The 12,556-nt window shown below is 39.4% G+C and overlaps 1 protein-coding gene across 1 annotated transcript in view; it reads left to right on the forward strand.

The window, feature by feature from the left end:
• SHC4 (SHC adaptor protein 4) overlaps nucleotides 1-12,556 on the forward strand; it is a 174,349-nt gene that overhangs the window by 48,532 nt on the left and 113,261 nt on the right. The window contains exon 2 of the mRNA XM_007935202.2: nucleotides 10,700-10,770. Within this exon, the coding sequence (XP_007933393.1) occupies nucleotides 10,700-10,770 (71 nt within the window). The remainder of the gene's footprint in view (nucleotides 1-10,699; nucleotides 10,771-12,556) is intronic.

The following is a 12,556-nucleotide window of genomic DNA, read 5'->3' on the forward strand; positions in this document are numbered from 1 at the left end:
AACAACAACAACAACAACAACAACAACAATGTCTGTTCATCAATTTATGGATATTTAAGGTTTTTATTTTGCTATTATAAATAATACCCTATGAAAATTCATGTACAAGTTTTGTGTGGACATGTGTTTTTAATTTTCTTGGGTATACCTAGGAGAAAAATTGCTGGATCATATGATATCTCATATTATATTCCCACCAACAATGTATGAAGGTTACAATTTCTCCACACCCTAACCAACTCTTATTTATTATTTTCCTTTTTTTACATAGTCATCTTAGTGGGTGCAAAGTGGCATCTCACAGCATTTCTCTAGTAACTAATGATGTTGAGCATCTTTTAATGTGCTTATTGGCCATTTATTCTTCAGAGAAATGCCCATTCAAATTTTTATCTAATTTTAAAATTGGACTTTTTGTCTTTTTATTATTGAGTATTAAGAGATTTTTATATATTCTAGATGTAGGAATCTTATCAGACATATGATTTGAAAATATTTTCTCTTATTCTGTGGGTTGCCTTTTCACTTTCTTGATAGCATTCTTGGAAGCACAAAAAGTTTTTAATTTTGATGAAGCTCACCTTGTCTGTTTTTCCTTTGGTTACTTGGGTTTTTGGTGTCACATCTAAGAAACTATTGCCTAATCCAAGGTCCTGAAGATTTATGCCTGTGTTTTCTTCTAAAAATTTTATAGTTTTAGCTCATGCACAGGTCTTAGGTTCATTTTGAGTTAATTTTTTGTATATGGTGTGAGATAAGTGGTTGACTTCATTCTTTTACATGTGACTATCTAGATGTCCAAGTGTTGGAAAGACTTCTTCCCCCTCCCCCCCATTGCATTGTCTTGGCACTTTTGTCAAAAATCAATTCACTGTACATGTGAGGGTTTATTTCTGGATTCTCAGTTCTATTCCATTGATCTGTGTGTCTATTCTTATACTAATACAACACTGTCTTGATTGCTTTTGCTTTGTAGTAATTTTTAAAATCAGTAAGTGTGAATTCTCCAAACTTGTTCTTCTTTTTCAAAATTATATTGGCTATATTGGGTCCTTTGAATTTCCATATGAATTTTGGGAACAGCTTGCCAATTTCTGCAAAAAAAGTCATCTGGGATTTTGACAGTGATTGCATTGAATCTGTATGTCCCTTAGGGAGAATATTGCCATCCTAACAATATTAAATGTTCTGTTCCATGAGCATGGAGCATCTTTTCATTTATTTAGATCTTTAATTTTTTCAGCAATGCTTTGTAGCTTTTAGGGTATAAATTTTATACTTTTTTCTTAAAATTTATTTTTAAGTATTTTACTCTTTTGACTCTATTGTAAATGGGATTGTTTTCTTGATTTCACTTTTGGATTATTCATTGTGGCCTATTGATTTTAAAAATCAGGAAATTACAGAAATAAAGCCTGAATTCTCACTTTTCTTAAAAAATTAGATCCGGTTTCCCAAACAGCAACAAGGGATTAGGGTTAAGTAGTTGAGCCCTCTCCTTTTTGTAGGTCAGGTGATTCCATGTTTGCCCCCGTCTGGCTATTTCCTTGTATCTGGCCTAATTTACTCATTAATATCTTAATTGTTAAACATTGTGGCAGGATGGAGTGATAACTTGTCAGATCTGCATTTCAGTAAAGTGCTGCCTGCAGTGTGAAGGTCAGATTCAGAGGTGTGGGCACAAGAGACTCTCATCTTAGGAAGGACTACATTCTGAAGTCAGTTGTAGGGTGAAACATAAAACAAAAACTCACACCAAACTCACTGCCGTCGAGTCGAGTCTGACTCACAGTGACCCCTTCTTGGATTTCCAAGACAGTATCTCTATGGGAGTAGATTGCCTAACCTTTCTTCTGAGGAGTGGCTGGTGGGTTTGAACCTCCAGCCTTCTGGTTAGCAGTAAAATGCCTTAGGCACTATGCCAACATAGGCAGAGTAACTACTCTATGCAAATTCCTTAAATCCTCAACACCTGTTGACTTAAAAGGTCAAAATTAATGTCTTATATTTCTGTTTGCATTTATAGGGAGGTCTTCTTTTCCTGAGGTAGTTGAGGTCAAAGTCTAATTTGGGAAGTAAGAGTAGGAGGCTGAGAGGATGAATAAAGGGACTGATCTCTTACTCTCTGTCTGCCAAATGAATATAACTGAATTAAAGTAGATCAAACATGCGTATGATGTGAGTTCCACTGTATTGCAATTGAGAAATAGAAGGTGCTTAAATGAAGCTGGGAAAAGTTGGGCCTGAGTTGAAAAGAGAAGACAAAGCAGATGTGAGAGATATTGTGGAGATTGAACGGATAGGTCTTGCCCTTGACTGGATGTGGGGTTTGAGAGAAAGAGAAGAGTTGAGCTTTCTTACTCATATGACTAGGTAGATGGCGATACCACTGGTTGAGATCAGAAACATAAATAGAAACATACTTTGGCTGTACTGAGTTTGAAGTGGAAATGAAATACCATGTGGTTATGTAGGTCTGGAGCAAAGACCTTGGGCTGAAGATTTGTGTGCCATCAGCATCCATCTAGTAATTAAAGCCATAGGAGTGTACATAGCAGATATTGATTTAATTGGATTGGAATAGAACTTGGTTTTGCTTTATTTTTTAACTTTTCCTCGTGATTCTTATGGGTATGCAGGGCTGAGAATCACTGGTATGGAGTGAGAGGAAAAATGTTTAAAGGAAAAATGAATAACAACAAAAACCAAAAAGAGCCCAGCAAAGAAGACTGAAAAGGAAAGGAATAGTCAGAGGGGTCAGATAAGGAATGGGAAAAAAATGTTCATGAAAGCCAAGGAAAGAAAGGAAAAGAAGGCAGATCAGGTAGACATCAATAATGACGGATGCCCTAGAGAGATGAACAAGAGAACAGAAACAGTTCACCAGAGTTAACTAGTAGGAGGTAGTTGGTTTGCCCAAACAACTTCAGTAGAGAGTTGAGGCAGAAACTTAACTGCAATGAGTTGAGGCAGGAGTGGAAGGTAGGAAGTGGGGATGATATCTCAAGGCTATGAAGGAAATGGGCTTTTATTTAAGATGGCAAAGGCTGGAAATTATTTAAACGTGTCAGAAAAACACTGCAGTGTTTTCTTGCCACACTGTTGACCTCTATCAGTGTTGAACATTTAGTGCATGAAAGTGAGAGCCTCATCATATCATACTTGATTATACACTGTTCTTCAGTGTTCTGATTATCTCAGAAGTGTTATTCTTCCCTGCCTTATTACTCTTATTATGAACTTATCAAATGCAGGGCCTATGCCTTAAACCTTCTCTTAAACAATACTTTTCCATACTCCTAGCCCAGGGCCAGGCACAAATCTAAGGATGGGAATGTGCCATTGAAGGAAAAAAAAAAAAGGGATTTAACCGTAATTAATAATTGCACATAACAACAACAACAATAGTTAATAAACTGAGGTTCATATATGTTCTGTAGTAGGATTTATTTTATTTTTTAACTCTAAAAAATAATATATTCATTATTTAAAATATTACAGCAACCCCATGTTTGTAGAAGAACTGTGCCCCATAAGGTTTTCAATGGCTTATTTTTTTGCAAATAGATTGCCAGGGTTTCTTCTGAGGTGCCTCTGGGTGGACTCAAACTTCCAATCTTTGGATTAGCACCTGAGTGCGTTAACCATTTGAACTCCTAAACAGTGCTAAATTATAAAGTAAATAGCAAAATGCCTGTCTCCCGTTCCTAGAAGTAACCACTGTCAAGAGTCTCCTATGTATCCTTCATTATTGTTGTTAGATGCCATTGAATTGGTTCTGACTCATTGTGACGCTATATCCCACCAGCCACTCCTCAGAAGGAAGGTTGGGCAATCTACTTCCGTAGTGATACTGCCTCGAAAACCCAAGGAGGGGTCTCTATGAGTCGGGTCCGACTCGACGCCACATAACAACAACACCAACAACAAATGAATCACTGTCCTGTACCATCTTCACAATTGTTGCTATGTTTGAGCCCATTGTTGCGACTACAGTGGCAATCCATCTCATTGAGTGTCTTCCCCTTTTTCACTGACCCTCAACTTAACCAAGCATGATGTCCTTCTCCAGAGACTGGGCCCTACCAATAACGTGTCCAAAGTATGTGAGTTGAAGTCTCACCATCCTCGCTTCTAAAGAGCATTCTGGTTGTACTTCTTCCAAGATAGATTTGTTTGTTCTTCTGGCAGTCCATGGTATTTTTAAAATTCTTTGCCAACACCATAAATCTAAGGTATCAATTCTTCTTTGGTCTTCCTTATTAATTGTCCAGTTTTCGTATGCATATGAGATGATTGAAAATACCATGGTTTGGGTCAGGGGTAAGTACTGTAGTCTTCAAAGTGAAATCTTTGCTTTTTAACTCTTTTAAAGAGGTCTTTTGCAGCAGATTTGCCCCAGTATATCATTTGATTTCTTGACTGCTGCTTGTATGGGCACTGATTGAGGATCCCAATAAAATGGAATCCTTGGCAACTTCAGTCTTTTCTGTTTATGTTGCTCATTGGTCTACTTGTGAGAATTTTCTGTTTCCTTTATGTTGAAGTGTAATCCATACTGAAGACTGTAGACTTTGATCTTCATCAGTAAGTGCTTCAAATCATCTTCACTTCCAGCAAGCAAGGTTGTTTCATCTGCATATCATAGGTTATTAAACAGTCTTCCTCCAATTCTGATGCCATGTTCTTCATGTAGTCCAATTTCTCAGATTATTTGCTGAGCATACAGATTGAATAAGTATGGTGAAAAGATATATAACCCTTATACACACTTTTCCTGATTTTAGACCATGCAGCATTCCCTTGTTCTGTTTGAATGGCTGTCTCTTGGTCTATGTACGGGTTTTGCATGAGCACGATTAAGTGTTCTGGAATTCCATTCTTTGCAATGTCATTCATAACTTGTTATGATCCATATAGTCAAATGCCTGTGCATAGTCAATAAAACACAGAAAAACATCTTTCTGGTATTCTCTGCTTTCAGCTAAGATCCATTTGATATCAGTAATTGTTCCACATCCTCTTCTGGATCCGGCTGGAATTTCTGGCAGTTCTCTGTCAATGTATTACTGCAATTGTTTTTTAATTATCTTCAGTAAAATATTACATGCTTGTGATATTGTTCAATAATTTCCGTATTCTGTTGGATCATCTTTCCAGCATCCGTTTCTGTATTCCTTTGGATCACTGTATCCTTTAGACATTCTTTTTGAAAATACATGTCTTTTTTTTTTCTTTAGGTAGTATGCTTGAAATCATAATTCTGTGAAAGAATGAGAATGACAAGTTCCCACAAATTAGCAGTTGTTCCTTCTCTTGGAAAACCACAGTAATTTCTTCTCTGGAATGCTGAGCCCAGGATACACACAACTGTGAATAGGCTGTTTACCTTTCCCTGGGAGCAAGTGGTTGAAGCTCAGACAGTACAAAAATATTATTACTGCCTTGGGGCATGAAAGGAGAGAAAGAGCTGGGACTCAGGTAAGTCATCTGCCAGGTGCTGGATAGGAAGGTTGTCTGAGCACTGCCGAGCTCTGCTGCTTTCTCACCAATCCGGTATTCCTCTACATAAAGGTCTTTCAGTGTTCTCTCCTTGTCTCAGGGTCAGGAATTAGGGAGTGTCTTCTACTTCATGTGCCATCTCCTGCAGTTCCAGAGCAGCTTCAATTCGTATCTACAGTTACTATTGTGGCCCCCAGTCTTATCACTGTGTTACTTACTTGGGTAGATCAGAGGAAAGGTCAATGGGAATGAGCTGGATAGCCCTTTCTCTCTGCTTTTTTCTATTATACAGGGGTACATACAAGGTCTCTGGGAACACACTCTGATTCAATCTCACTGAATAAATGAAACCGAGCCAGGCACTTCCCTTAAATAGACTTTAATTTCCTCATCTATTAAATGGAGTTAATGACAATGACTAAACTCACAGAAAGAAAAGACAAATCATCTCTTTCCATGGTTGTTAAATCCTTATGAGTCTGAGTTTCTTGAGAGCAGAGACCAAGTCTTATGCAGATCTGCATTTAACAGATGAATGAAATGTGTTGTCCTCTCTAGTTTATACCAAACTTCTCTTTCCCCAGGCCTTGACATTCAGTCACTGTCTGCTTATGCAATCATCAGATACCTAAACAAAGAAGTGGACAGACTATTTTAATGCACCAGCCATTCCTTGCTCTCTCACAGGAATGGCTTCTAAGTGAAATGGGCTTATATGAGTCATTGACGATACCAATTCTATTCCAGTCTTCAGGGTAATTTGTGGCAAAAATTGGGCACTGATTCCTTCCCTTCACGTTGTTTAGAATGGCTTCCTCAGCACATACCCACGGAGGAAGGGAAATGTATTCATTGTCATAAGCACCTTAGGCCATGAGTCATGTTTCTTTAGAACTTTCCGTTGTATCATGGTGAGGCTGGCAGAACGTGTCATCTGTGCTGTTGCTGACTGACAATTGTGTGAAGCAAAATTGAGGTTCAGATGAAGAGCAAGGAAGTAATGTCTGGGTCTGCCTTAGAAGAGAGCAGATAAGGTGGTTAATTGTGATGAATTGTGATTAAGAACAAAACCTTGGAAGAGTCCCTCTTTCACTCTCCCACCTAAAAATCCCTGTTTTTTTTTTTTGATGACCCAAATCTCACTACTGGTGGATTCATTTTCTTGGGCTAAGAATTACCCCAACTTTGATGCTTTTCTTCACACAAGTATTAGAACATTATCAACCTTGGAGCATTTTAGTCCCAACTGGCTCCCTTTGCTTTCTTCCCCCTTTGTGTTCAGACATGATGAGGTTTGGTGGTGTGGTAGTTAAAGCATCTGGCTGCTAACCAAAAGGTCAGCAGTTCCAACCCACCAACCATTCCATGGTGGAAAGATGAGGCAGCCTGCTTCTGTAAAGACTTACAACCTTGGAAACCCTGTGGGGCAGTTCTCTTCTGTCTTATAGGATCACTATGTGTTGGAATCAACTTGACGGCAATGGGTTTGGGTTCAGACATGTTGCCTACTATCCTTTTATTTTTAAAGTTCCCATCATAGAAGGTTGGGCATTCCTACTTCTGTAGTGATACTGCCTCGGAAACCTAAGGAGGGGTCACTATGAGTCGGGGCCGACTCGATGGCAAATAACAACAACAACATCATAGACTCTATCATTCAGGGTTCTCCCTACCCTTACCCCTAGACTTTTCTGAGGAATATGGCACAGTCTCTCATCTTCCTTCTTCACTATAAAACCTCCTGTGTTTCAGGTTGTTGCCAGTCTCTAAGGTAGCACATAACAGAAATAATAAACATGGAGGAAATTACAAAGAAGTCCAGAGTCTTTGAAAGGTATCATCCTAGCTTGTAGTTCCTGAATCTCTTTCTGAGAGAGTCCTGAGGTCTCCTGTGCTCCTCGTTTATTCCTGAGGATGGAGAAACCAAACCGTCACTTGGTCAATCTCTTCTCCCTCTCTCTGCTCATTTTAAAAATACAGTTGGAGTTGAACAACAGATGCTTCATTTATTCTTTCAACCAGTACTTCTTGGGTACCTACCATGTGCCAGGCACTGTCTCAGGTGCTGGGAGTACAGTGATGATCAAGGCTCTAACTCTTGAGGTGCTTATAGCCAAGAAAAGGGAGACAGAGAATAAGCAAGCAAATTAACAAGTCATCCTTATCATTACCAATTGCAATCAGTGACATGAAAGGGACAAACAGGGCACGTGATGAGAGGTGACAGGAAAGGGCCTCTGCGGAGACATCTGAATATAAACCTGAAGGATGAGAGTCAGTTCTGCAGAGTAATGGAGAAAAGCTAAGCAGAGGGAACAGCAGGTGCAAAGGTCTTGAGCTTGAAAAGAGTTTGGTGTATTTGAGGAATAAGAAGGATGCCAGTATGTCAGCAAAGTGCATAGAAGGAGATTGACACAGCAACAAGAGCTTAAAGAATGACTGTGTTTTGATTTTAAAACAAACAAACAAAAAACATCACTGTCATCAATTTGGATCCAACGCATAGTGACCCCTCCTTGGGTTTCCAAGGCAGTATCTCTACAGAAGTAGATTGCCCAATCTTCCTTCTGAGGAGTGGCTGGTGGTTTTGAACCACTAGCCTTCTGGTTAGTGGTCAAATGCCTTAGGCACTATGCCACCAGAGCTCCTGTTTTGATAATAAATTTTAGGAATTCTGTGGAATGTCACTCAGTGGAGTGACATGCTACATTTGTTTTTTGAAAAATCACTCTAGCAAAGTATGATAAATGTAGGTGGTTGGTCACGTTTTTAAAAATCATGTATTGATAGGCTGGTTAGTATCTCCTCGTCTGAAATCTGTGACTTACAGGTGAAGGGAAAGATGACATATACCTGCATAGCTGAGGCCTTCTGTAACCCAGATCTATCTCCCAGTGTGTGTGTAAAGTCCACTCATTCCAGAGTGACAGATGCAGGAAGTAGGGGCTAAATTCTCGAGCAGAAAAAGGCACTGAATGCCAGGAAAACCAGAGCAACCAATCCACCTAGAGTCAGCCTTGAAATAGAGCTTGGACCCTTGGAATTTCCTTTCATGGCAGTTCTGAGATGGGCTTGCTAAACTCCCACCAGTTGCTGCTGATTTAATTTCAATTTGTGGCAACCCCACGTGTGTCAGAGTAGAACTGTTTTCCATAGGATTTTCAATGGCTGGTTTTTCGGAAGTAGATCACCAGTTCTTTCTTTCAAGGCACATCTTGAAGGACTCAAATCTCCAGCGTTTTGGTTAGCAGCCAATTGCATCAACTACACCACTCATGGACTCTGGGCTTGCTTAAAGTACCCTTAAATATAACCTAGCTGATGATTTACCACACAGAAATCTCTAGATACATTTACTTCCCTGTGGTAGCTGAGCCTTGGAAAGTTAAATGTGATTGGAACAGAATAAAACATCCACAATTTTTCTCAATTCATGTCAGTACTAGAGACATGGACAGGAGTCTGGCTGGCAGTTACTGGGTGATTGAGTCAGTGTGCTTTCTCCAGCTCTGGGCACTGGCAACTGAGCTGCTCTTATGATGCTAAGTCTACAGAATTTTCTCAGAAATACTACAAGAGGTGTCCATGGAGGTGACCACAGGCTCCACAGTACACTTGCCATTTCCAAGCAGAGAGGGGTTGGAAGGCTTCTAAAGGACAGCCAGATAGGAAGTCTGTCATTTCCAAGGAGCTGACCGATCACTTTCAATCTGACCACTTGGCTCTCATAATATTGTCAAGGGAATTCTCTGAGAAGCACCTTGCTAGTTCACTAGGGCTCTGCTAAGAGGATTTACTCCCATGGTCTCACCTCACAAAGCTACCAGAAAACTGCAAAGTCTGCCTCCCTAGGCTTCATTTCTCTTCACTATTCTAGAACCCATTTTTCAACTACCAGCTTGTTATTTCCTGGATACCCATGAGTGTCTTACAGTCAATTGGTCCCAATGCAATTCATCATCATCCCCTCTCCTGGCTTTCCTATTTCTGTTAATGGCACTGCTGTTCTCTTGGCTACCCTGGCTGGAAACTTCTGAGTCACCCCTGACTCATACTTCTCTCTTCTCTCATTCTTCCTCTATATCAAATCAATTGCCGAATCATGTAGTATCTATTTCTACGATGTTGTTTGAATCTGTCCCCTCCTTCCTGTTGCCACCATTCTGTCCTCAGTGTGGACTGTCATTACTTCATTTTTTATCATGGTAAAATATATACAACAGAAAATTTGCCATTTTAATCATTTAGTCATTCAGTGACATTAATTACATCGATGGCATATAACAACAACAACAACAACAGTGTTGTGCAACCACCACTACCATCTATTTTCCCATTACTTCTTGCTTAACAAGAGCATCATAACTTGTCCTGCCAGTGTTAGCTAACCTTCACTGTTGCTGACCCATGCCTCTAAAACCATAGATTTAATCACACTCTTACCAGCAAACTTACATGGCTCCCCACTGCTGCCACATTAAACATAAATCATCTTTTCCCTTTATAAGCCACAATTCCTTTTCCAACATTCTGTTCCAAGCTAAATTCACTAATCCCTGATGGACGTGAGTCCCCTCCCCTCTCTTAATTCTTGCAGAATAAATTCTGTATTATATGCATTTATATACTTGCTTTATCTTAGAAGATTTTATATTCCTTGAGGGCAGAAACTGTATTATTTCTTTCACATTTTCTATCTTTCACATTTGTTTTTTCTTTCTCTAATATTTGAGCATCTGGATGTATAGCACTGTTCTAAGTGCTGTATGTGTATGAATTAATTCAACTCTCACAACAATTCTAATTGGATCCCTATTTTACTAAGGACAGAACTAAGATGCAGAGAAGTAGAGTAACTTGCCCAAGATTCCATAAATAGTAAGGGACAGAGCCAACATTCAAATTTACAGGGTCTGGCTCTAGAGCCCAGATCACTTACAATAAGACTCTTAACCACTCAAGTCATGTTTATCCTTATTTCTGCTGAAGTCCTGATATCACAGTTTGCATTTAGCTGAACTGAAGTTTAAGACATGTGTTCCATTAATGGTCAGAAATATTAGTGGCAGTCTGAGTTTGCAAAAGTAACTTGATATCAGGAGCTGATTTAAGGTATTTCCCAGGAAGTCACAATGAAGCTGAGAGACATCTTTGTGCTATTATTTCCTACTTGTTCTGTTTTCTTTTCTTGTTCTAGTACATGGGCTGTATTGAAGTGCTACAATCAATGAGGTCACTGGATTTTGGAATGAGAACCCAAGTTACAAGGTAAGAGAACAAAATAGGAAGATCTTTGAGAGCCATACTTGAAAGTCACAATAGTGTCTTCCTGCAGGAATTTAATGCAAGACTTCAAAGTCATTAAAGGTTTTTATTCATATGGCTGGAAGGTAGGACATGGCCCAGTAAACTTGGATGAGTGGCTTTTTGTGGATGAATGGCTCACTGTGTGAAAGATTTCCCAATTGTGTGGGAGAGCATCTGAATTCTATATGAGCACTGATAAGATAATGTAGCCAGTCAGGGAAATAGCTGGCTTCCTAGGTACCAAAATTATTTAAAATTATGTCTGGAAAAAGGGACATTATAGAACCTCAGACTTGTCAAGGAGATAGCTGAAAATAAGAACTGGGATGGATTTTCAACATCAGAAAGTCCAGATCCTCACCATTTATGGCACCCCTATATAAGAACATGTTCATCCCTTTTGTGCTTGGATAAGAACCTGCTCACTTCTCTAGGTGAGATGGATAGAAGAGTTGAACCAGAGGAGCTTTTCCCGAGGTGTCCTCAGGCAAATTGGGAAGAACCAGAGTCATTGATACATAGAGCTCAAGTCAGAAGCAGAAATACAAGACACAGTTCATTAAAGCCAAGTTCAAGGCAAGGTTGGAATGAGAGAAAGGAGTACCAAGACCAATCCCAAAAAGCCAAAAACCAAACTCACTGCCTGTGAGTCGGATCTGACTCATAGAAACCCCTCCTTGGGTTTCTGAGGTGGTATCACTGCAGAAGTAGATAGCCCAACCTTCCTTCTGAGGAGTAGCTGGTGAGTTTGAACTGCCAGCCTTCTGATTAATAGTCAAATGCCTTAGGCATTTCTCCACTAGAGCTCCCACCAAGACCAATAATTAGTAAAATTATGAAGCAAGGAGGATTATGTGAGAGGATTGGATTAATATGAATGATTCAGAACACAGATTTAGGCATCTGTTTTATGTGGTGCCAAGATGTGACTCACAATGCCTACCATGTTCATCTGGATCCATTCTTTCAGGCCACCTGTTCATTCTCATTATGAAGCTAGGATAATTTTCCTAATGCTCATTCCATGGAATTTTAGACTTAGAATGCAGTGTCCTGCTTTGCAAAAGTTTTGGAAGAAGAAACCATATTGCTCTTTAGGAGAGTTGTAGGATACAATATATTAAAGACTCTCAGAAGTCCTGTGTTGTGGTTTTTTAAAACTATAATGTTCTTTAACTCAAACATATTTAACCTAAACATATTTGGTCCAGACTACTTTTTACATATAGAGAAACATCCCATGTGTTCCTAGGTTTCCATGAAATGTAATTTACAGGAAATACTGATTTAGGCTGTATTCCTTATGATGCATTGAAATCTCTTTCCAAACTTCTCATTAATCCTAATCCTTCTGATCTTTCCATCTGGAACTGAACAGATAGAATCTAATCCTATTCTTTTTTTCAGTGCCTACTTCAGCATATGGAAGTGCTTGATGGACACTTACTGAATAAATGCTTGGTTCCACCAGACTATGCTTCTAGTATTTGGAGACAGCTACAACAACATCCATTTCTTCTCCCCTTTAAATTTTCTCTTTCACATTCTCAGTCCCTTTCCAAAACAAATCAAACTCACTGCTGTGGAGTCAGATCTGACTCATAGCAACCCCTCCTTGGGTTTCAGAGGTGGAATCACTGCAGAAGTAGATTGTCCAATCTTCCTTCCAAGGAGTGGCTGGTGGGTTTGAACCACCAGCCTTCTGGTTAGCAGTCAAATGCCTTAGGCACTATGCCACCAGAGCTCC

Source organism: Orycteropus afer, unplaced genomic scaffold (genome assembly GCF_000298275.1).
Source record: "Orycteropus afer afer isolate SDZICR_OR568_19922 unplaced genomic scaffold, OryAfe1.0 scaffold00026, whole genome shotgun sequence".
Lineage (NCBI taxonomy): Eukaryota > Metazoa > Chordata > Mammalia > Tubulidentata > Orycteropodidae > Orycteropus > Orycteropus afer.